The sequence below is a fragment of the Sus scrofa genome, chromosome 3 (assembly GCF_000003025.6).
Source record: "Sus scrofa isolate TJ Tabasco breed Duroc chromosome 3, Sscrofa11.1, whole genome shotgun sequence".
Classification (NCBI taxonomy): Eukaryota; Metazoa; Chordata; class Mammalia; order Artiodactyla; family Suidae; genus Sus; species Sus scrofa.
This window is the reverse complement of record NC_010445.4, coordinates 24,684,599-24,708,743: the sequence shown is the minus strand read 5'-3', so window position 1 is coordinate 24,708,743 and position 24,145 is coordinate 24,684,599. Positions and strand designations below refer to the sequence as shown.

The 24,145-nt window shown below is 35.7% G+C and overlaps 1 protein-coding gene across 1 annotated transcript in view; it reads left to right on the top strand.

Annotated features, from left to right (window-relative positions):
* The window catches only part of LOC100622606 (ATP-binding cassette sub-family A member 3-like), a 200,897-nt gene that overhangs the window by 100,969 nt on the left and 75,783 nt on the right, over positions 1-24,145 (top strand). The window contains exons 10-14 of the mRNA XM_021088375.1: positions 4,309-4,463; positions 5,125-5,280; positions 5,594-5,804; positions 8,553-8,703; positions 20,752-20,850. Of these exons, the coding sequence (XP_020944034.1) occupies positions 4,309-4,463; positions 5,125-5,280; positions 5,594-5,804; positions 8,553-8,703; positions 20,752-20,850 (772 nt within the window). The remainder of the gene's footprint in view (positions 1-4,308; positions 4,464-5,124; positions 5,281-5,593; positions 5,805-8,552; positions 8,704-20,751; positions 20,851-24,145) is intronic.

Sequence of the window (24,145 nt, the reverse complement as noted above, 5' to 3'; positions counted from 1 at the left end):
TGGAGCTGTAGCCACTGGCCTATGCTAGAGCCACAGCAACGCAGGATCCGAGCTGCGTCTGCAACCTACACCACAGCTCATGGCAACAGTAGATCGTTAACCCACTGAGAAAGGGTAAGGACCGAACCTGCAACCTCATGGTTCCTAGTCGGATTCGTTAACCACTGTGCCACGACGGGAACTCCAGCAGAGACAGTTTTACTTCTTTTTTCCCAATTTGGATTCCTTTTATTATTTATTTTTTTTTTTTTGTCTTTTGGCTATTTCTTTGGGCCGCTCCCACAGCATATGGAGGTTCCCAGGCTAGGGGTCGAATCGGAGCTGTAGCCACTGGCTACAACCCGCAACCTCATGGTTCCTAGTCGGATTCATTAACCACTGTGCCACGATGGGAACTCCTGGATTCCTTTTATTTATTTCCCCCTCTGATTGCAATGGCTGGACTTCCACAAATTATTGAGTAATAGTGGTGAAAGTGGAGGGTCTTGTTTTTTTTTATTTTAATGGAAACACTTTCAGCTTTTCACCATTGGGAATGATGTTAACTGTGTGTTTGTCATATATGGCTTTAATTATGTTAATGTAGTTTCCCTCTTATACCCATTTGCTAGAGAGTTTTTAATCATAAATGTCAAAATCTTCTGCATTTATTGAGATGAATTTTATTTTATTCTTCAGTTTGCTAATATGGTGTATCACATTCACTGATTTTCAAATACTGAAAAATCCTTGCCTCCTTGGATTAATCCCACTTGCTTATGGTGTGTGATCCTTTTAATGTGTTTTTGGATATGGCTTGCTAATATTTTATTGAGGATTTTTGTTTCTAGTAAGTCTTTACCATCTTTTTTTCTATTAAGAATAGTGCTACTCCAGTTTTCTTTTTATTTCCATTTGCATTTAATATCTTGTTCCATTCCCTCTAGAATGGAATGTGCCTGTATGTGTATGTGTCTCTAGATATGAACTAGGTCTCTTGTAGATAGCATATATAACGATCTTGGTTTTGAATTCATGCAGCCAGTGTATATCTTTCAGTTGGAGCATTTAATCCACTTACATTCAAGGTAATTATCTATATGTATGTCCTTATTGCCATTTTCTTAATTGCTTTGGATTATGTCTAGGTCTTTTTTCTTACCTTCATTTTTGTTCTCTTCTCTTATGGTTCGATGACTATCTTTAGTGCTGTGTTGGATTGCTTTTTTATTTGTGTGTGTATCTACTGTAGATTTTTTTGTTTGTGGTTACCATGAGATTTTCATATGGGAGTCTATATGTATAGAAGATTGTTTTAAATTGTTGGTCTCTTAATTTCAAATACCTTTCCAATATCATATCTTTTTACTCTCTCATGATTGCTGGTTTTGATATCATATTTGTCTGTGAATTTTTTTTACCTTTACTGGATGTTTGCCCTTACCGCTATTTCCCTCTTGTAATTTTTTAATTGCTAGTTAAGGCATTTTTTTTCTTGCCTAGAGAAGTTCATTTAGCATTTGTTCTAAAACTGGTTTAGAGATACTGAATTTTACAGCTTTTGCCTGTTTGTAAAGCTTTTTATTTCTCTGTCAAATATGAAAAAGAACTTTCATATATAGAGGTGTCTTTTTTTTTTTTTTTCGGTAGCTTTTTCTCTTTCGTCACTTTAAATGTATTCTGCTACTCCCTCCTGGCCTCCAGAGTTTCTTCTGCAAAATCAGCTGATAACCTTAAGGAATTCCCTTATTTGTTGTTTGTTGTTTTTCCTTGTTGGTTTTAATATTTTCCTTTTGTTTTTAAATTTTTATTTGTTTGATTAATGTGTGTTTTGACATGTTCCCATTTGGGTTTATCCTGTATGGTACTTTGTGCACCCTGGATTTGAATAAGTGTGTCTTTCTCTGTTAGGGACTTTTTGGCTATAATCTTTTGAAATATTTTATCAGGCCCCTTCTTCCTGTCTTCTCCTTCTGGGGCCCCTATTTGTTAATGTTGCTATGTTTAATATTGTCCCAGAACTCTTAGACTGTCCCATTTCTTTCATTCTTTTTTCTTCATTTTGTTTCATGGCAGTGATTTCCACCACTCTGTCTTCCACCTCACTTATTCATTGTTCGGCCACAGTTATCCTGCTATTGATTTCTTCTAGTATATTTTTTATTTTTGTTATTCTGTTGTTCATCTTTGTTCTTCAAATCTTCTAGCTCTTTGTTAAACATTTCCCATAGCTTCTCAGTCTGTGCTTCCATTCTTTTTCTGTGACCTTGGGTCCTCTATCATTGCTAGGAATTCTGTTTAAATGTAATTTGCTTATATCCTCTTCATTTAGTTGTTTTTGTGGGTTTTTACCTTGTTCATTCTTCTGAAACATTTCTTTGTCATCTAATTTTGTCTAACTTTATATGTTTGTGGTCTCCTTTCTGCAGGCTGTAGGATCATAGTTCCTCTTGCTTCTGTTTTCTGTCTTCTAGTGGTTGACTTTGGTCCAGGAGTTGTGTAGGCATCCTGTAGGAGGGACTGGTACCTGCCCACTGGTTGGTGGAGCTTGGTCTTGTCCCTCTGCTGGCAGAGCCATGTCCTCAGTGTATGTTGGTTGCTATCCTCTTGGTAGGAAGTGGGATGGTGTGGTGACCAAGAGCCTGCACTGGTTATTAAGTATGACTTCCTCTTTGCTCTGTGGTTAAAATTGCCCAGTCAGGTGTAGGGTCTGCTCCTTAGTTGTTGGAATAGAGGCCCCCATATCTGTTTCTAAGCTGTGTTTCTGGTCTGTTTTGCAAGGTAGATGGGATTAGCATGCTGTCACTGGATGAGGAGACAGTGAGTATTCCTCCACTGAAACTGTTCACTTGTGAGTGTGGTCTGTTGTGTCACCTTTCGCTTGTTCTGTGGGCTCACTAAGTACACTGTTGTTGGCACTGATCTTGGCCCCACCTTAACTACTGGCATGCCAGATATTGGCCCTGGTGTCTCTCAGGCATTGTTTTCACCAGGTCAACAGTGCGGAGGCAGCTCAGACCCTAACCTGGCCCAGCCCACATGTGTATGAGCCCACAGCTGCTAAAGCCAGGCCCATCACAGTTGTGGGACCACTCATTATCCAGAATCCTTGCTTTGCACAGCTACCAGGAGAGATTTAACTCTCCTTTCTAACTTGCATAGCCTCTGGATTTCAGCTGTGATTTCATCCCCACTTCTGTGTATACACAATCTGTTCTCAAAGCCAGCACAGGGAAATGTGTGCAACTGGGTCACTTCGTTGTACAACATAATAGACAAAACATTGTAAATCAATGGTACTTTAATAATAATAAAAAAGGAGAAAGAAACAAATGAGCAAACATTACTTTGCTATTAACATTAATAATGACACCTTGTTAAAAAAAATGAATCTGGAACAAATGTTAAAATGGGTAGAAAGTTTAGACAATAGGATTAATGGGGACATTTAATCACCTCAAATGTAGTGGAAAATCTTGAATACATTTTCCCCCTTCAAAGTGTATTTTGTAAAGTAGAATTAAGAGTTGTGAAATTTAAGGATTTCTGTAGCTATATTTAGTATGTCAGATATTTCACCATAGAACTGTTCTATTTTCCATCTATACATAAAATTTATGTAAATATATTTAGACTATTTTATATGATTATGTCATATCTTCCAAATAGGTCTTTAATTTCTTGAGGATAAGAATCCTGTGTTCTAAATTTTTAATTTTAAAAAAAACATCTACCAGGAATTCAGCAGCTCAGTGGGTTAAGAAACTGACTAGTATCTATGAGCATGTGGATTGGATCCCTGGCCTCACTCAGTGGATTAAGGATCAGGCATTGCTGCGAGCTATGGTGTAGGTCACAGACATGGCTTGGATCCCATGTTGCTGTGGCTGTGTCATGGGCCAGCAGCTGCAGTGCTGATTCAACCGCTAGACGGGGAACTTCCATGCTGCAGGTGTGGCCCTGAAAAGAAAAAGAAATCTACTAAAATGCTTATAATACAGTGCTAAAATCATAATATACTTCATATATGTTGTCAAATGGCAGACAGCAGGGCTAGAATGTTGGAATAGAAAATTCTTCAAAATATTTTTATTACTCAAGTAATTAATATTTTTATACTCATTGGAAACTAGAATGTATGGATTTTTAAAAAAGGAAAAACAATTTTTCCCATCACCAGAAGTTACCATGATATTTAACCATGTCCTATTTGCTGTAGGACATACTGACTTTTTGAGTAATCCATAAGTATACTCTTAAGACTATTAAATGTATTGTCAGATTCCCTCACTTAAACTAACCTTCTGTCATGTTTCTGCTTAATTCTAGGTTTCTATCGTCCTACAAGTGGAAAGGTATATATTAATGGCTATGATATTTCCAAAGACATGCTTCAAGTCAGGAAAAGCTTGGGCTTGTGCCCCCAGGATGACATATTGTTTTCAGACTTGACAGTATCAGAACATCTCTATTTCTACTGTGTGGTGAGTCAGAGATATATTATTTTCCCCAACTGTTTTCATATGCTTCAAGCTGTATGACCTAGGATCAACATCTTCATCCCTGTTGAGTGGAAGTTCATTTTTTGGAGGCATTGCTATTTTACCATAAAGGAGGGCAAGGAGAAGGGGAAAAAGGTCTTATATCTAAATAACTCTGTAAGAAAAATCCTGATGAAGAATTTTCTTTTTTTTTCTTTTTAATTTTCCCACTGTACAGCAAGGGGATCAAGTTATCCTTACATGTATACATTACAATTACATTTTTCCCCCACCCTTTGTTCTGTTGCAGCATGAGTATCTAGACAAAGTTCTCAATGCTACTCAGCAGGATCTCCTTGTAAATCTATTCTAAATTGTGTCTGATAAGCCCAAGCTCCCAATCCCTCCCACTCCCTCCCCCTCCCATCAGGCAGCCACAGGTCTTTTCTCCAAGTCCATGATTTTCTTTTCTGAGGAGATGTTCATTTGTGCTGGATCTTAGATTCCAGTCATAAGTGATATCATATGGTGTTTGTCTTTGTCTTTCTGGCTCATTTCACTCAGTATGAGATTCTCTAGTTCCATCCATGTTGCTGCAAATGGAATTAAGAATTTTCTACGAATAAAATTGGAAGCACTATGTAAACGCCGTCTTCTTTTCTAGATAAAAGGAGTACCTCCAGAGATACGCCTCAAAGAAGTTAACACGATGCTGACTTCTTTTGGCCTGCTAGAAAAGCGTGATGCTCTTTCAAAGTCACTAAGTGGAGGAATGAAACGCAAACTCTCCATCATCATAGCACTCATAGGAGGCTCCAAGGTAAAAAACAATTAACATGATCCTTGCTGCAGCTGACATATAAAACTGAGCTGACCTAAACCTATGAGCTGTAACAAACCTATTTCTCTAAAATAAATTTCCCAAATGATAATTCGAGGGATTTCCCATTATCAATTCCCAGCTGATATAAAAGTGATTATGGGGTTTTAACTTACTATTAATTTCTAAGAGTTCTCAATGCACTCTAGATTACGTATTTTAATTGAAATATGTCCTCCATGAATAGTAAGTTATTCCATGAGAGGCATAAATGAGTTAAATATGATCATGTAATTTTTCTTTTGATGTTTAGGTGGTGATACTTGATGAGCCAACATCTGGCATGGACCCAGTCTCAAGGAGATTCACCTGGGATGTCCTTCAGCAGCATAAACAAAATCGTACCATCTTGCTGACAACCCACCACATGGATGAAGCTGACTTCCTGGGCGACCGTATAGCTATCATGGCAAAGGGATACCTGAAATGCTGTGGCTCTTCAATTTTCCTGAAAAAAACTTATGGTCTCTCTCCCTTTGATCATTTTTTTTTTTTTTTGTCTTTTTAGGGCCATACCCATGGCATATGGAGGTCCCCAGGCTAGGGGTCAAATTGGAGCTGTAGCTTCTGGCCTATGCCACAGCCACAGCAATGCTGGATCTGAACCGCATCTGCAGCTTACAGAACAGGCCATGGCAATGCCAGATCCTTAACCCACTGAGCAAGGCCAGGAATTGAACCTGCGTCCTCTTGGATGCTAATCAAATTCATTTCCACTGAGCCACAGCAGGAACTCCTTGATCATTGTTTAGATGCTAGTATCTTAATAATATTCTCTAACATGATTTTTTTATTTTTGTTCCTCTGCACATCTCTTCCAAATATCTTGCGTCCTAGTACATTAAGTCTAAACTATTTAAATTGGCTATTTGTAATTTCTACATCTCCTATACAGTTATTTTTCACTATGATCCAAAAAGTATATTCCAATTTAGAAAATACTTTTATTGAGCTCAAAAAAAGTTGTGTTTATTTTTTCATGTGGTTTCTACCTAAGTGGTTATGTTTTGTAGGAACGAAGTAATTCTTCCAAGGAATTTGATACATAGACTGATGGCTTATGTCTAGATATCTCTGACCCTTTTTTCCCTATTTCCAAATAAGTATCAATCACCCTTTAATGTATTAGTTAAATGGTTTCTAGTTTATTTTCATGAAATAATCCTGAAATGTCACAGTTGATCAACAAGAATGTATTCACTATTAATAAACACTGAAATAAAAATCTTGACTTTAATGGGTATATAGTCTGGTTAGTCAGTAAGACTAGTACATCAAAAATTATCTATCTATATCTATATATTATATATAGATAGGATATATAATTGATATATATATATATATATATGATATATAATTGAGTTCTGAAATTACATGTTTTAAACCAGTAAGTATATCAGGGATTCAGAATTGGAGGGTATAAATCAATGAAAATAGTTAAGGTTGATATCATTCCATTAATCATTAATTTTCTGTTTGAATTCATCCATTCAGCTCATATATCATTTTTACACACATTTAGCTCACCTCTTCTTCATAACCTCACCATTTTATGGAGCAGAAAACTGCAGCATATACAGAAGTATGTGCAAACTATGCAGTAAGTGGCAGAGTTTTGTACCTGGGTTCTGCTGACACCAAAGCCCATTCTTTGCACTTTAATATGCTATCACTTTCCCTCTACTCTTTATCTCAAAGAGAATGTTGAGCTTTAAATAGTAAATTTGATGAATATCAGAGTAGAAGGACTTACACTGTTTTCACTTATAGATGAGGACATAGATGTTGATATGCCTACAGTAGTTTAGTTGAAGACACATAATCATTACCTAAATATATTAGTATTTATAGAGTGCTCTTAGTTACAGACCTTAAAAACACCTCTTTTTTTAGGAGATGATATAAGTAAGTAAGTAATAAAGGAATGAGAATAAAAATGAGCATTTTTGCACTTGGTACAATAAGGAAGTCAGCCTGGATCAGAAAGCTGTTGGGAAGGATCAATGAGAAATTAAATTTGATGGACAGGATAGAAAATAGAAAGGCACTGAAAACCACAAGAGTGGTTTTAATTTGATGTACAAATGCATATATGTATGATATATTTAGAAATATGGAATTCGGAAGACCCGTTCGGGGTTAATAGATGCAGACTCTTGCCTTTGGAATGGATAAGCAATGAGGTCCTGCTGTGTAGCAGTGGGAACCGTGTCTAGTCACTTATGATGGAGCATGATAATGTGAGAAAAAAGAATGTACATGTGTATGTGTGACTGGGTCACCATGCTGTACGTAGAAAAAAAAATAATGCATTGGGGAAATAAAAAAAGAATATAACAACGTAAAGTCAGCCTAAAGTGATGAATGCTAAAATAAGAATTAGGGCAGCAAGACAGGAAAAATAAACATGTATGTCTATACATACATACATACATATATGTGTGTGTGTGTTTGTGTGTGTAAGATCCTGAAGGAATCAGAAACACTAGACAAAAGACAAGACAGAAGTTATAGAAGTCCATGTAGCCTATTGTCACATGATGAAGGGAAGACTTCCTAGTACAGTGAGGTGAAATTTTGAAGTTTTCATCATTCAGTATAGTGAAGTAAAATTTCCACTTTAATTACATGTCCCTGAAGTGTGGCAAGTGAACATTAAATGTGTAAAGAATGATGGAATGAAGGAAATTCAAAAAAGACATAAAACAGTAAGATTTTAACAAGTTTAAATTTTGGTAATATTCTTTTTTTTTTTAATTTTCCCACTGTACAGCAAGGGGGTCAGGTTATCCTTACATGTATACATTGCAATTACATTTTTCCCCCACCCTTTGTTCTGTTGCAACATGAGTATCTAGACATAGTTCTCAATGCTATTCAGCAGGATCTCCTTGTAAATCTATTCTAAGTTGTGTCTGATAAGCCCAAGCTCCCGATCCCTCCCACTCCCTCCCCCTCCCAGCAGACAGCCACAAGTCTCTTAAATTTTGGTAATATTCTGAAGTCAAAGATTAAAGAATCAGAAACTGACTAAGAGGAATGAGTTGAAAGTAATTTGAAGACCATATTCTCTCAAGTACATTATTGATGGCCCTTAAAAGTGAAATTTTAAAAAAGCAAGATCTTATGCTTCTTAGTGTTAAGTATATTATGTGTTTAACTTGAGCAGATTGCATTTGCAAAATGTTGATTTTTTAAATGGATGTTTTCAGGTGTTGGATACCACATAATTATGGTCAAGGAACCTCATTGCCATGTTAAGGAAATTACCCAACTGATTCATCATCATGTACCAGAAGCCATATTGGAGAACAATGTTGCAGCCGAATTATCATTTATCCTACCCAAAGAGTATACACACAGGTATGGATCCAGATAATGTTAGATAAATGGTTTGGGGTAACCAGAAATCACTACTACTTTTCTAGGTCTCTTCAGGTGTGGAAAACAGGTTATTTCTTGTATCCTGAAGGTTTCACTATTTGCACAGAGGGAATTCACATAACTTTTATTTCCTTTAGGTTTGTCTTGATATATTTATTTCTCTTTCTTACAGCCTGGTGTTAAGTAGTGATAAGAAATAATAGGCTATTGGCACAAATTTTGCTCTTGGTGAGTCAAATCAAGTGAATTGCTAAGATAATAAGAGAAAAAGTGGCCCATATGGAAGCTCCTAGAACTAGGAGCCCTAGAAATGACAGGACATAGGCAGTTTGACTGCAACAGTTAACCAACTTAGTTATCAAGAGGAGAAAGGAGGAATATTATTGGACCTGGGATGTTTATCTTGACTAAGAGAAGAGGAAAATAAGAGTATTTATGGAGGAGATAATGAAAATAGCAGAGTAATAGGATGTGAGGTTCATCTACTCCCACAAATACATTGAGAAAGCATCTACATGTGGAATTAATCACACAGAAAATTTACTGAAAGCTGGAAAAGACCTCAAAATTCTGATAGATCAAGAAAAAACTTCACAAAACCAGGTAGGACAAAAGAAGGAAGCAAGAAGACAGAGAAAATGAGAAAAGAAGTGGGATGTGACCTACACCCCTATGAAGTAGTTGGAAAGAGGAAAAGCTCCTGCACCCTGGGAAGCCCACCCACCAGCGAAGAGATCAGCTAGGACAGAGGAGGAACTTTAGAGAATGGAAAGCGAACAAAGCAATTGATGTGAAGTAGCTAAAATGGAAACAGTCATTCACAAAAGCACTATCACCCTGTACTTCCCAACCTTATGCTGGTACAGGCAGAGATCTGGAACTGAAACTCCAGATTTAGATATCAGTCTCAAAAAGAGAGAGCTAGGGCTGGCTACATGAGAAAAAATGGGTTGGCTGTGAGGAAACAGCCTGGAGGGACTAGAGTATACAGCAACCACGTTTAAGGGTGTAAGGTGAGGAAACTCAGTCAAGCTTGGAGGCCAGGCATCATTATTTGGGGGTGCTGGATGGAAGGAGCATGATCCACCATTGCAGCATTGTTCTCTGTGTGCATTCTTAGGCTGCAGGACACCAACATCTTCAGCTCCAGCAGCACCCAGCAGCAGATGCTGCCTAGTAATAGCTGGGGAGAAGTTCTACCCTTAGGGCTACAGAGAGGGCTCCTTAGGGTGGCCAAACAAGAGGAATAACTGTGGATCAGTGCCTGTCTCCACAACTACAGAGAGCATTCCTGAAAGCCTCCCAGGAAAAGGGAGGAATTGCAGGAGCAGCTGCTGATGTTGACAGATCTAGGAAAAGGTCCTGAGAGCTGCTGGGTAGCAGGAGGGGTCACAGGAACCACTGCTGTGCCCCCTGCAACAAAAGCAATCCTGTGAACTGTTAATCATTGCCACCTCCCTCATGAACCCAATCTCTATCAGCCAGCCAGCTTCAGGAGAGGTAGTATGATGCCACTGCTCATATCACGTGCTCTGTTACAGTGAGCCACTACCACCCCTGAGAACTCCAGGACTGGGCACCTGCTGCTGCATCTACATACAATAAACACAGAAAGTTAAAAATTATAAGGGACAATAAACATAGAAAGTTAAAAATTATGAGATGACAAATAACTTTCAGGCAAAGGAACAAGACAAAAACAACTAAATGAAGAGGAGATAGGCAATCTATCTAGGAAAGAATTCAGAGTGATCATAGTAAAGATGATCTAAGATATTAAAAAAGAATGGAAACGAGAAGTTATAATAAATGTTTAACAAAGAACTAGAGGGTTTAAAGAGCAAGAAAAGTAAGAAGAATAGAACAATATCTGAAATGAAAAAAAAAAGGAATCAATAGCAGGATAATGGAGACTGAAGTATGAATAAGTAAGGTGAAAAACAGAGTGGTATAATTCACTGCTCCAGAAAAGAATTAAAATAGAATGAAAAGAACTGAGGAAATTCTACAAACTCTGGGAGAACGTTAAATGTACCAACATTTGCATCCTAGGGGTTCCAGGAGAAGAGAGGGAGAGAAAGGGCCAGAGAAAATATTTGAAGAAATTATAGCTAAAAACTTCCTTAATATGGGAAAGGAAAAAAAATCACTCAAGTTGAGGAAGCACAGAGAATCCTATACATGATAAATCCTATACATGATAAAATCACTCAAGTTGAGGAAGCACAGAGAATCCTATAAATGTTTTGAGGAGAAACGCAGCGAGACACATACTAACCAAATGAACAAAAATTAAATACAATGAAAAAATATTTAAAACCACGAGGGAAAAGCAACAAACCCCCATAAAGCTAACAGTTGATTTTTCAGCAGAGAATCTGAAAGCTAGAAGGGAGTGGCAAGATATATTTAAGTACATAAAAAGGAGGAAACTAGAAGCAAAAATACTCTGCACAGCAAGGCTCTCATTCAGATTTGATAGAGACAAAATAATAGAGAAGATCAATGAAACTAAAAGTTTGTTCTTTGAAAAAATCAACAAATTTGATAAACCTTTAGCCAGACTGGTCAAGAAAAAAGGGAGAGTGTTCAAACCAAAAAATTAGAAAGGAAAAAGAAGTTAAAACTGAAATACAAAGGGTCATAATAAACTACTATGAGAAAATACATGCCAATAAAATGGACAAACTAGAAGAAACAGATTCTTACAAAGGTACAACCTACAAAGACTGAGCCAGGAAGAAACAGAAAATATGAATAGACCAATCACAAGTACTAAAACTGAAAAGTCCAGGGCCTGATGGCTTAACAGATGAATTCTATTAATCACTCAGAGAAGAGTTAACACCTTTTCTTCTGAACTCTTCCAAAAAATTGTAGAGGTATGAACATTTCCAAGCTCATTCTGTGAAGCCGTCATCAACCTGATACCTAAACCAAAGATATCACAAAAAAGAGAATTACAGGCCAATATCACTGAAGAATATAGATGCAAAACTCATCAACAAAATATTAGCAAACAGAAGCCAACTATGCATTAAAAGTGTTATGCACCATGTTCAAGTGGGATTTATCCCAGGGATGCAAGGATTCTTCACTATCTGCAAATCAATCAGTGTGATACACCACATCTACAAACTGAAAAATAAAAACCATATGATCATTTCAATAGATGTGGAGAAAGCTTTTGACAAAATTCAACACCCATTTCTGATAAAACTTTCCAGAAAGTGGGCATAGAGGGAACTTACCTCAACATAATAAAAGCCATTTATGACAAATCCAAAGCTAACATCATTCTCAATGGTAAAAAACTGAAAGTCTTTCTGCTAAGATCACAAACAAGACAAGGATGTCCACTTTTACCACTGTTAATCAACATAGTTTTGAAAGTCCCAGCCATAGCCACATCAATCCAAGAAGAAAAAGAAATAAAAGGAATCCAAATTGGAAAAGAGAAGTTAAATTATACTGTTTGTAGATGACATGATACTATACCTAGAAAATTCCAAAGATGCTACCAGAAAGCTGTTAGAGCTCATCAGTGAATTTGGTAAAGTTTCAGGATATTCAAAATTAATACACAGAAATTGATTGCATTCCTATATAACAACAATGAAAAATGAGAAAGAAAGATTACGGAAACCATTCCATTTACCATCACATCAAAAAGAATAAAATACCTAAGAGTAAAACTACCTAAAGAGATAAAAGATCTGTACTCTGAAGACTATAAGACACTGATGAAGGAAATCAAAATAACAGCAGCAGATGGAAAGATATACCTTGTTCTTGGATTGGAAAAATCAATATTGTCAAAATGACTAATTATACTACTCAAGGTGATCTACAGATTAAATGCATTCCCTATCAAATTACCAATGACATTTTTTCACAGAACTAGAACAGAATATTTTAAAAATGTGTATGGAAACACATAAGACCCCAAATAGCCTAAGCAATGTTAAAAAAGAAAAATGTAACTAGAAGAATCAGGCTCCTTGACTTCAGACTATACAACAAAGTTAGAGTCATCAAAAGAGTGTGTTACTGGCACCAAACAGAAATACAGATAAAGGAACAGGATAGAAAGCCCAGAAATAAACCCAAGCACTTACAGTTAACTAATATATAAACAAAGGCAAGAACATATAGTTGAGGAATGACAGTCTCTTGAGTTAATGGTGCTGGGAAAACTAGACAGCTACATGTAAAATAATGAAATTAAAACATTCTGGAACACCATACACAAAAATAATCTCAAAATGGATTAAAAAACCTAAACATAAGGCCAGATGCTATACAACTAGAGGAATACATAGGCAGAATGCTTTTTGACATAAATCACAGCAATATCCACCTCTTAGAATAATTACAATAAAAACAAAAATAAACCAATGGGACCCAGTGACACAGCAAAAGAAATCATTTAAAAAACTGAAAAGACAATCCACAGAATGGGAGAAAATCTTTGCAGACAATGCATCTGACAAGGGCCTAATCTCCAAAATATGCAAACAACTCATAAAACTAAACAACCAACAACATACCACCCAATCTAAAAATGAGCAGAAAACCTAAACAGACATTTCTCCAAAGAAGACACACAGATGGCAAGCAGGCTCATGAAAAAATGTTCAGTATCACTAGTTATTAGAGAAATGCAAGTCCAGATTGCAATGAGGTACCACCTCACACCAGTTAGAATGGCCATCATTAACAAGTCTACAAATAACAAATGCTGGAGAGGGTGTGGAGAAAGTGGGAACCCTCATTCATTTTTGTTGGGAATGTAAATTGGTACAACCACTGTTGAAAACAGCATGGAGGTTCCTCAGAAAACTAAATGTAGAACTATCATATGATCCAGCAATCCATTCTTGGGCAAACATTTGGACAAACCTTTATTCATTGCAGCACTATTCACAATAGCCAAGATATGGAAAGAACCTAAATGTCCAACAAGAGATGAATGGATTAAGAAGATGTGGCACATGTATACAACAGACTAGTACTCTGCCATAAAAAGAACAAAATAATGCAATTTGCAGCAACATGGATGAAACTAGAGATACTCATACTAACTGAAGTAAGTCTGTAAGAAAAAGATAAATACCATATGACATCATCTCTATGTGAAATCAAAAATATGGCACACATGAACATATCTACAAAACAGAAACAGACTCACAGACATAGAGAACAGACTTATAGTTGTCAAGGAAGAGGGTGGAAGAAGTGGGATGGATGGGGATTTTGGGGTTGGAAGATGCAAACTATTACATTTAGAATGGATAAAAATGATGTCCTACTCTATAAAGTCTAGAATAATTTTTTTTTGGTCTGAAAAAGTTGACCAGAAAAAAACATCCTCCTGAAACTAGTAAGGTTGCAGGATACAAGTTTGATATATGAGTCAATGACTTTCCTATATATCACCAGTTTAAAAATATAATTCAAAATAATGAACAAATAGTATTTATATTATTACCTCTGAAAGTGAAATACTTATGTATAAAGCTAGTAAAATAGATACAAGTTCTATGTGAGATAAATCCCAAAATTCCTGTGTCTAAAATGAAGGAAATTAATAAATGAGGAGAATTTCCATGTTTATGGATAGAAAGACTCAATAGTGTCAAGATGTCAGTTCTTCCCAACTTGATCTATAGATTAAAGGTAATTCTAGTCAAAATCCCTGTAAGTAATTTTGTGGACGTCAAGAAACTGATTCTAAAGTTTATACAAAGTTACCCAAAATAGCCAGCACAGTATTTAAGGAAAAGAATGAAGTTAGAGGAATGACACAGTAGATCTTCAAGACTTACTATAAAACTACTATAATGAAGACAGTGTAGAATTAGTAGAAGAATAGAAAAATTGATAAACAGAACAGAATAGAGAATTGAGAACTAGACATATACAGTCAACTGATCTTTGATAGTAGAGCAAAGGCAATAGAGAAAATACTCTTTACATTAAAAAAATTAATAAAATTGCGTGCCTTAAAACATTCACAAGAATTAGCTTAAAGTGAGTCATAAGCCTAGATGTCAAATGAAAACCTGTAAAACTCCTAGAATAAAACTCCTAGAAAATAATATAGAAGGAAAATTAGATAACCTTAAGTATTGCAATAACTTTTTAGATATGACATCAACAGCATGATCCATGAAAGAAATAATTGAAAAAGTAGACCTCATTGAAATTAAAAATTTTGCTCTCTGTTAAGGCAGTATCAAGAGAATTAGAAGGCAAGACATAGACTGGAAGAATATAATTTAAAAATACATATTTAATTTAAAAAGTTATCCAACATGTACAAAGAACACTTAAAACACAATATGAAACACTCAACCTAATGTATATATGGATTAACGGCTTTACAAGATACCTCAGCAAAGAGAATATATGGATGAAAGATAAGCATCTTAAAATGCTTATTGCATCAGGAAATTTTAAATTAAAACGACAGTGAGATACCACTATACACTGATTAGAATGGCCAAAATTGGGGGTTCTCATTGTGGTGCAGTGGAAACAAATCTGACTAGTATCTATAAGGATGTCAGTTTGATCTCTGGCCTTGCCCAGATCAGGGATCTGGCAGTGTCATGAGCTGTGGTGTAGGTCACAGTTGTGGCTCAGATCCCACCTAGTTGTGGCTGTGGGATAGGCTGGCATCTGTAGCTCTGATTTTACCCCTAGCCTGGGAACTTCCGTATGCTGTGAATATGGCCCTGAAAAGCAAAAAAAAAAAAAAAAAAAAAAAAAAAAGACAAAATCTCAAACACTAATAATACCAAATGCTGACAAAGATGTGGAGCAACATGAACTCTCTTTCACTGCTTTTGGGAATGAAAAATGGTACAGACACCTTGGAAGACAATTTGATAGTTTCTTATAAAAGTAAACATACACTTACCATGTGATTCGGCAATTAAGCTCTGTGATATTTATATGAAGTACTTGAAAACATGTCCACATAAAAACCTAAACATAAATGCTTATAGTAGATTTATTCTTAATAGCCCAAACTTGGATGTTGTTAAAATGCAGGTAAATGGATAAATAAACTGTGTAAGTGGGATAAATAAACATTGTATCCAGACAATGAATATTGTTTAACATTAACATGAATGAGCTATCAAGCCATGAAAAGATGTGCAGGAACCTCAAATGCATATATTAAGTGAAAGAAACCAGCTTGAAAAGACTACATATTGTATGATTTCAACTACATGACATTCTTTTTTTTTTTTTTTTTTTGTCTTTTATCTCTTGTCCTTTTAGAGCTGCACCCATGGCATATGGAGGTTCCCAGGCTAGGGGTATAATTTGAGCTGCAGCTGCCAGCCTACACCACAGCCACAGCAATGCCAGATTTGAGCCATGTCTGTGACCTACACCACAGCTCACGGCAACACCAGGTCCTTAACCCATTGAGCGAGGCCAGGGATCGAACCCTCAACCTCATGGTTCCTAGTCGGATTTGTTTCTGCTGCACCACAATGGGAACTCAAATATGACATTCTGGATAAGGAGAAACTATGGAGACATAAAAAGATCAATGGTAGTCAAAGGTGTAGGAAAGGTGATATGAGTAGGTATAGAATATTTTTAAGGTAGTGTAAATACTCTGTGATATAATGATAGACATATATCATTATAAATTTGTCCAAGAGTGAACCCTTAGCCAAACAATGGACTTTAGGTGATTATGATGTGTCAGTGTATATAGGAACATAGGGTATACAGGAAATCTCTGTACCTTCCTTTCAACTTCATTGTAAACCTAAAATTGCTTTCAAAAAATAGAATATAAAGAAACTCAAGAAAAAATTAAAAAATCTGATTAGACCTCTAGTAAGTAAAATCATTGAATTAGGAATAATGAAGATTTTGCAATGAAAAGACCAGGTTCAACTGGCTTATGTGTTGAGTTCTACCAAATGTTTAAATAAAAATTAATGATAACTTTCCACAAACCATTCCAAAATAGTAAAGGGAACCCAATCCATTTTATGTGGCATAACCTTATAATAAAACCATAAATAAAGACAAGAAAACTACAGGCCAATATAACTTTTGAATATAGAGGCAAATAAAATACTAGTAAATCCAATCCATGAGCACATAAAACACATTATACACTATGACCTAGTCATATTCATTCCAGAAATTCATGATTGGTTCAACAAGAAAAAAGTCATCAATTTAAACACCGTATTAATATTATAAAAAGTAAAAACCACATGATCATCTCAATGGATGCAGAAAACACACTTGACAGAATCCACACACTTTCATAATAAAAACATTAAACAAAATAAGAGTAGAAAGGATGTTTTTCCAGCTGATAAAAGGATCTATGAAAAACCCAGGGCTAATGTCATATTTAATAGTGAAAGACTAAAATTTTCCCCTTAAGATGAGAAACAAGCTAAGGACATCTGTTTTTGCCATTTGTACGAAGTACTGAATCCAAAAGCAATTAGGGAAGAAAAATAAACAAAACACATCCAAATTGGAAAGAAAGGATTAAAATTATCTGTATTTATAGATGTTGTCTTCTTGGGTGTAGAAAATCATGAAGAACCAACTTAAACTATCGGAACTAATAAATTTTTCAAAATATAAATGTAATATAAATATTTTCTATATACTAATAATGAGCAACCCAAAAATGAAATTAAGAAAAAAAATCATAATACTATCACAAAGAATAAGATAGTTAGGAAAGATATGATAACTGCAAAAGAAAGCATAAAAAAATAATGAAGAGGCAACCAATGAAATGGGAGAAAATAGTTGCAAATGATGCAACCAACAAGGGCTTAATCTCCAAAATATTCAAACAACTTATAAAACTCAACAAAACAAAAAACCAAATCAAAAAATGGGAAGAAAAACTAAATATATATTTCTCCAAAAAAAAGACATACAGGTGGCTAATAGGCACATGAAAAAATGCTCAACATCACTAATTATTAGAGAAATGCAAATCAAAACTACAGTGAGGTACCACCTCACACCTGTCAGAATGGCCACCATTAATAAGTCTACAAATAACAAATGCTGGAGAGGGTGTGGAGAAAAGGGAACCCTCTTGCACTGTTGGTAGGAATGTAAATTGGTACAACCATTATGGAAAACAGAATGGAGGTTCCTCAAAAAACATATAGAACTACCTTATGATCCAGCAATCCCAGTCATGGGCATATATCCAGATAAAACTCTAATTCAAAAAGATCCATGTACCCCTATGTTCAGTGCAGCACTATTAATAAAAGCCAAGACAAAAACAACATACAAGTTCATCGATGGATGTACGGTTTAAAAAATTGTGGTACAAGCGTTTACATTGTGGTTCAGCAGGTTAAGAACCTGACATCGTTGTGAAGATGTGTGTTCAATTCATGGCCTTGCTCAGTGGGTTAAGGATCCAGCATTGCTACAGGCTGCAGTGTAGGTCATAGATGTGGCTCAGGTCTGGTGTGGCTGTGCTTTAGGGCTGTGACTGCAGCTCCAATCCAAACTCTAGTCCGAGTACTTCCATACACCACAGATGTGACCATAAAAAGAAAAAAAAAGAAGATGTGGTACATATATACAATGGAATTCTACTAAGCCACAAAGAAGAATGAAATAATGCCATTTGTGGCAACATGGATGCAATTAGAGATTATCATACTAATTGAAATACAGCAAAAAAGGGCAAATAACCATGTGGTATCACTTATATGTTAAATCTAAAATATGACACAAATGAGCCTATCTATACAACAGAAACAGATTCATAGACATAGAGAACAGACTTGTAGTTGCCAAGGAGGCAGGGGAGTGGCATGGACTGGGAGTTTGGGGTTAGTAGATGCAAACTCTTACATTTAGAATGGGTAGGCAATGAGGTCCTATCCTACAGCACAGGGAATCTGTTCAGACCATGACAGAAGATAATATAAGAAAGGGAATGTATGTGTGTATATAGTAGTATATATGCATGGCTGTGTCACTTTGCTATAAAAAAGAAATTAGCACAACACTAAACTATACTTTAATTAAAGATAAATTTAAAAATAGAATGAATAAACACCAAGGTTCTGCTACATGGCACTGGGAACTATATCAAATCTCCTGCCACAGACAATGATGGAAAATAATATTTTTAAAAAGAACGTAAAAAAGAATTACATTTATTTTATATTGCTTATAATTTTGCCACGTAGAAAAAAGCAGGGCGATTTCTCAAAAAATGAGCAATATAGCACAATACATGGTTCAGCAATCCCGTTTCTGTGTGTTTATTTAAAGGAATTAAAATTAGGATCTCAAAAAAGCGCCTGTGCCATAATGTTCATTGCAACCTTATTCACAGTGACCAAGATATGGAAACAATATAAATGTCCATCTCAAATGAACAGATAAAGGAAAAATATGTAAATACAATGGAATAATATTTGGCCTTAAAAAGAAGGAAATCCTGTCTTTTGTGACAACATGGATAGATGGCCCCGGAGAGAGTTATGCTAAGTAATATAAATCACGGAATGACAAAAACTATATGACCTTACTTACATTATGGAATCTAAAATCACCAAACTCATGTAAAGCAGAGAGTTGAATTATGGTTGCCAGGGACTGGTAGAAGGAGGGTGGGAAAACAGGGATGTGACATTCAATTGGTCCAAAGTTTCAGTTTATGCAAGATAAATACATTCTGGAGATCTACTGTGCAGCATAGTGCATGTATATAACAGTATTGTATACTTACTATTTGCTAAGATTGTGAATCTCATGTTAAGTTCTCCTTACCACAAAAGTAAAAAATAACAAAGGGGATGGGAGGAAATGATGGAAGATGATGGGTATGTCTATGGCTTTGATGGTGATGGTTTCATATGTATATATTATCCTCAACTTCATTAAGATGTATGTATTAAACATTAAAGCTATTTGTCACACTTCAGTAAGTGGTTTAACTTTTTTGTAATTTTAAAAGGTTATGCAGGGGAGTTCCCATCAAGGCTCAGTGGAAACAAATCTGACTGGTATCCATGAGGGGGCAGGTTCAATCCCTGGCCTTGTTCAGTGGGTTAAAGATCCAGCATTGTCCATGAGCTATGGTGTGGCTCAGATCCTGCATTGCTGTGGCTGCGGTGTCAGCTGGCAGCTGCATCTCTGATTTGACCTCTGTTCTGGGAACTTCCATATGCCACAGATGTGGGCCTTAAAAAAAAAAAAAAAGTTTTGCCATGCACATGATGATATATGTGAGTGCATATTTTTTATTATTCTGAAAAGCACTTCAGAATAATATTCTGAAACTTGATTTTCTCTCTAAGATTGTGTCAATTGAATCCAATTTTGGCTCAAAAAAAAAAAAAAACCAGAGAAAAATTTAATAGAACTTTCCTAAATGGTAATTTTTAAATCATATTTATTGTGGTCATATTTACTCCTCAGAATATAGTAGAGATATGTTGAGAACTGAATGGGTTTCTGGAATAGATAATCTTCTAAACTGGATAAAGTGAGAAATCTCAGAAAAACTGTTCTTCAGAAGCTTTGATGGCAACACATCACATGTGCCTGAAATGGCACAGTATTTCCCAGGTTATTTGAGTGAACGGTTCTCTCCCAGTTTCTTGCTTTTATTATCCTTATGTCAATTTCTGCTTTCAGTGTCCTCTGTTTCTTATTAATTTGAAAACATTTTCCTCTTTAATTTAGTGGTTTATAAGAACTATAGCATATATTAAATAAATTAAATCTCAACTAGTGAGGAATGTTAATATATAAAGTCAATTAATAACTTTATCAGAAAACCAAGTAACGGTTTGTGATAGCAATCTGCTGTTTGTTTCTCTTTATATGTTTCACATTTCTGGTTTATCAGAATCATGGAAACTGTAATAAACATTGCAGTAAATAATAAGGTAGATTTTTTTCCCACTGCTGAAAGTAACACAAAATATAAATATGAATATCATGTGCTTGATGCTACTTTTTTTCTCCTTCTTCTAGGTTTAAAGACCTATTTGCTGATCTGGAAGACAGACGGGAAGAGCTGGGCATTGCTAGTTTTGGTATATCTATCACTACCTTGGAAGAAGTTTTCTTTAGGTAAGTAATGATCCATGGGAAGCAGGAGAGAGGGAAAAAAATCTTTCTTTAAAATAAGATCTTTTTGAAAGCAAGTCCTATCCTATATGGGGCTGGAGAAATTGAAGTAGTCATGGATTGTTATATGTGGTTATCTTCTATGAATCCTAGGCACATAAATTTATGGACTTTGCTCCCCTGTGGGCTGAGGCTATGTTGAGTCATGGACCTGGTGTGAGAACATTAGTTCAGAGATCTGGGAAGGAGACTCAGTGCAAATCATGGAACTATGAAACTTCATAAAGCAATGACACCCAGGTGCTAATTACCCAGGGTAGAGGAATATTGGGCAAGAGGACTATATGAAGCTTTGGGGTTAGGGTTGGGTGTCTGTGCCTTTCTTGTGTAGAATAGTTAGTATTGGCTTAGAGCAAAGAGAAATGACGTGGTCATAGAAAAAGTCCTGGATCTAAATTAGAGGTTTTACTCGGGATGACTTTAAAATCTTAATCTAGTCGTTCTCTGTAAACTACTTAATTGTGTGCATAGTTTATATTGTGAGATTACCTTGTGCTGTGTAAAAATTCAAAGAGAAAGTGCTGAGGGAGTTCAGTATCCTATGAAGTGAAGGCCCACTGGTTAGCTGTCAGAATACCTTATTTTTCTGAGGTCTGGACTTCCTTCTCTCAGGCTTAGAAACAATTTTGTTAGACCCAGGGATTACATAGAGTAGTGGCTCTCGTAGGAATGAAGTGTATCAAAGATTATATATGTATTCAGAACATCACTTGGTAACTTTGCCTAAGAAATAGAAGTTCCGGGAGTTCCCGTCGTGGCGCAGTGGTTAACGAATCCGACTAGGAACCATGAGGTTGCGGGTTCGGTCCCTGCCCTTGCTCAGTGGGTTAACGATCCGGCGTTGCCGTGAGCTGTGGTGTAGGTTGCAGACGCGGCTCGGATCCCGCGTTGCTGTGGCTCTGGCGTAGGCCGGTGGCTACAGCTCCGATTAGACCCCTAGCCTGGGAACCTCCATATGCCGCGGGTGCGGCCCAAGAAATAGCAACAACAACAACAAAAAGACAAAAAAAAAAAAAGAAATAGAAGTTCCGAGGGGAACTTGCCAGCTCTATGTCTCTTCTCTAATCCATTTAAAAATACCATGTGATATCACTTATATGTGAAATCTGAAATATGGCACAAATGAATTTATCTACAGAACAGAAACAAACTCATGGACATAGAGAACAGGGAGAGGGGGAGGGAGTGGAATGGACTGGGAGTTTGGGGTTAGTAGATGCAAACTATTGCATTTGGAGTGGATAAGCAATGAAGTCCTGCTGTATAGCACAGGGAACTATATCCTATCACTTGCAATGGAGCACGGTGGAAGATATTATGAGAAAAAGAATGTATATATGTATAACTGGGTCACATTGCTGTACAGTGGAAATTGACAGAACGTTGTAAATCAACTAAAATTAAAAATTAAAAAATTTAGATGTTATTTTATTTTTAAGACACAAATGACATTTTTATTTTCCTTAGAGAGCATGTTCTCATTACCTTCATGTACTGGCTCTACACTGCAGAAAACTAGCGTTTTTTGATGTAATTAATGATTAAATATTCACAGCTTTCTGAAAACAGCATTGGTACCATCAAATAATTTCAGTTGCTGTCATGGCTCTAACTTGATTTTGTGCAATTTTTGACCTCTTCAAGGTTCACTTTAACCTCGTTTAAAGGGGCTAATGTGAGCAGTGCTATGTCAATTTGTAACAGATATATTACAAATGCAGTTACAAAGTACTCTGCCTGGGTCATAGAAGGTACACAATAACAGATACCATAATTATAATAGTGAAATTGAGCTAAAAAGACTATTATAGAACTGGCTAAAAGTTAACATTTATTTATTTATTCTAAATACTTTCTGTGTTGATATTTAATCATTACAATGTCCATTTTTCAGATGAGGAAACAGAAATGAAAAATTCCCTAAAGTCCCACAACGCTAATATGACATTTTCAAACAAAACTGATAGGACTATCCTTATGTTTTTGAGTATTCTGTACATATTAAAAACATTTCCCAGTGAAAAGCATTAGTTTTTTATTTTAAAAAAAGGTTTGTGTCATTGTCTTTCATGTGTATGGTATTTCCTATTTCAGAAGTCTAGAATTATTATATATTAAAAAGCATCATATTGACTCTGTTTTCTAGTTTATGTGTAGGAAAATTATGCCAAAACTCAAATTAGATAAATATTTATATTTTCTTTGAGGATTATTTATTTTACTCATTTAAAATTTTTTGACAAGTAATACTTTATTCTCTCCATTTAACATAATTTTTTTATCTTATATTGGTATATAGCTAAATTACAATGTTGTGTTTAGTTTCAGGTGTTCAGCAGAGTGATAACAGATATGTCAATAAATGTACAAATAGATTAACACATATACATACATACATACGTATCCATTCATTTTTAGATTCTTTTCTCATGTAGATTATTAGGGAATATTCAGTAGAATTCCCAGTGCTATACAGTAGGTCCTTGCCGATTATCTATTTTACATGTAGGAGTGTGAATATGTTAATCCCAACCTCCTAATTTATCCCTCCCCCTCCATCTTTCACCTTTGGTAACTATAAATTTGATTTCAAAATCTATGAGTCTATTTCTGTTTTGTGAAAAGTCCATTTATATCATGTTCAAAAATTAGATTTCACATGTAAGTGAGGTTATATGATATTTGTATTTCTCTGATTTACTTCACTCAGTATGAAAATTTCTAGGTCCATCCATGTTGCTACAAATGGCATTATTTCATTTTTATGGCTGAATAATATTCCATTGTATATATGTACCACATCTTCTTATCCATTCCTCTTTCAATGGACATTTAGGTTTCTTCCATATCTTGGCTATTGTACATAGTGCTCCAATGAACATTGGGGAGCACATATCTTTTTGAATTAGGGTTTTCTTTGAATATATGCCCAGAGGTGGGATTGCTGAATCATATAGTAGTTTTATTTTTAGTTATTTAAGGAACCTCCACACTGTTCTCTACAGTGATTGCACTAACATACATCCCCACCAACAGTGTAGGAGGGTTCCTTTTCTTCACACCCTCTCTACCATTTGTTTGGTTATTCTTACTGGCATGACATGGTACCTCATTATAGTTTTGATCTGCCTTTCTCTAATAATTAGCAATACTGAATAATTTTTCAAGTGTCTGTGGACCATCCATATTTTCTGGAGAAATGTCTATTTTTAATTTTTTTTGTCTTTTTTTTGGTATT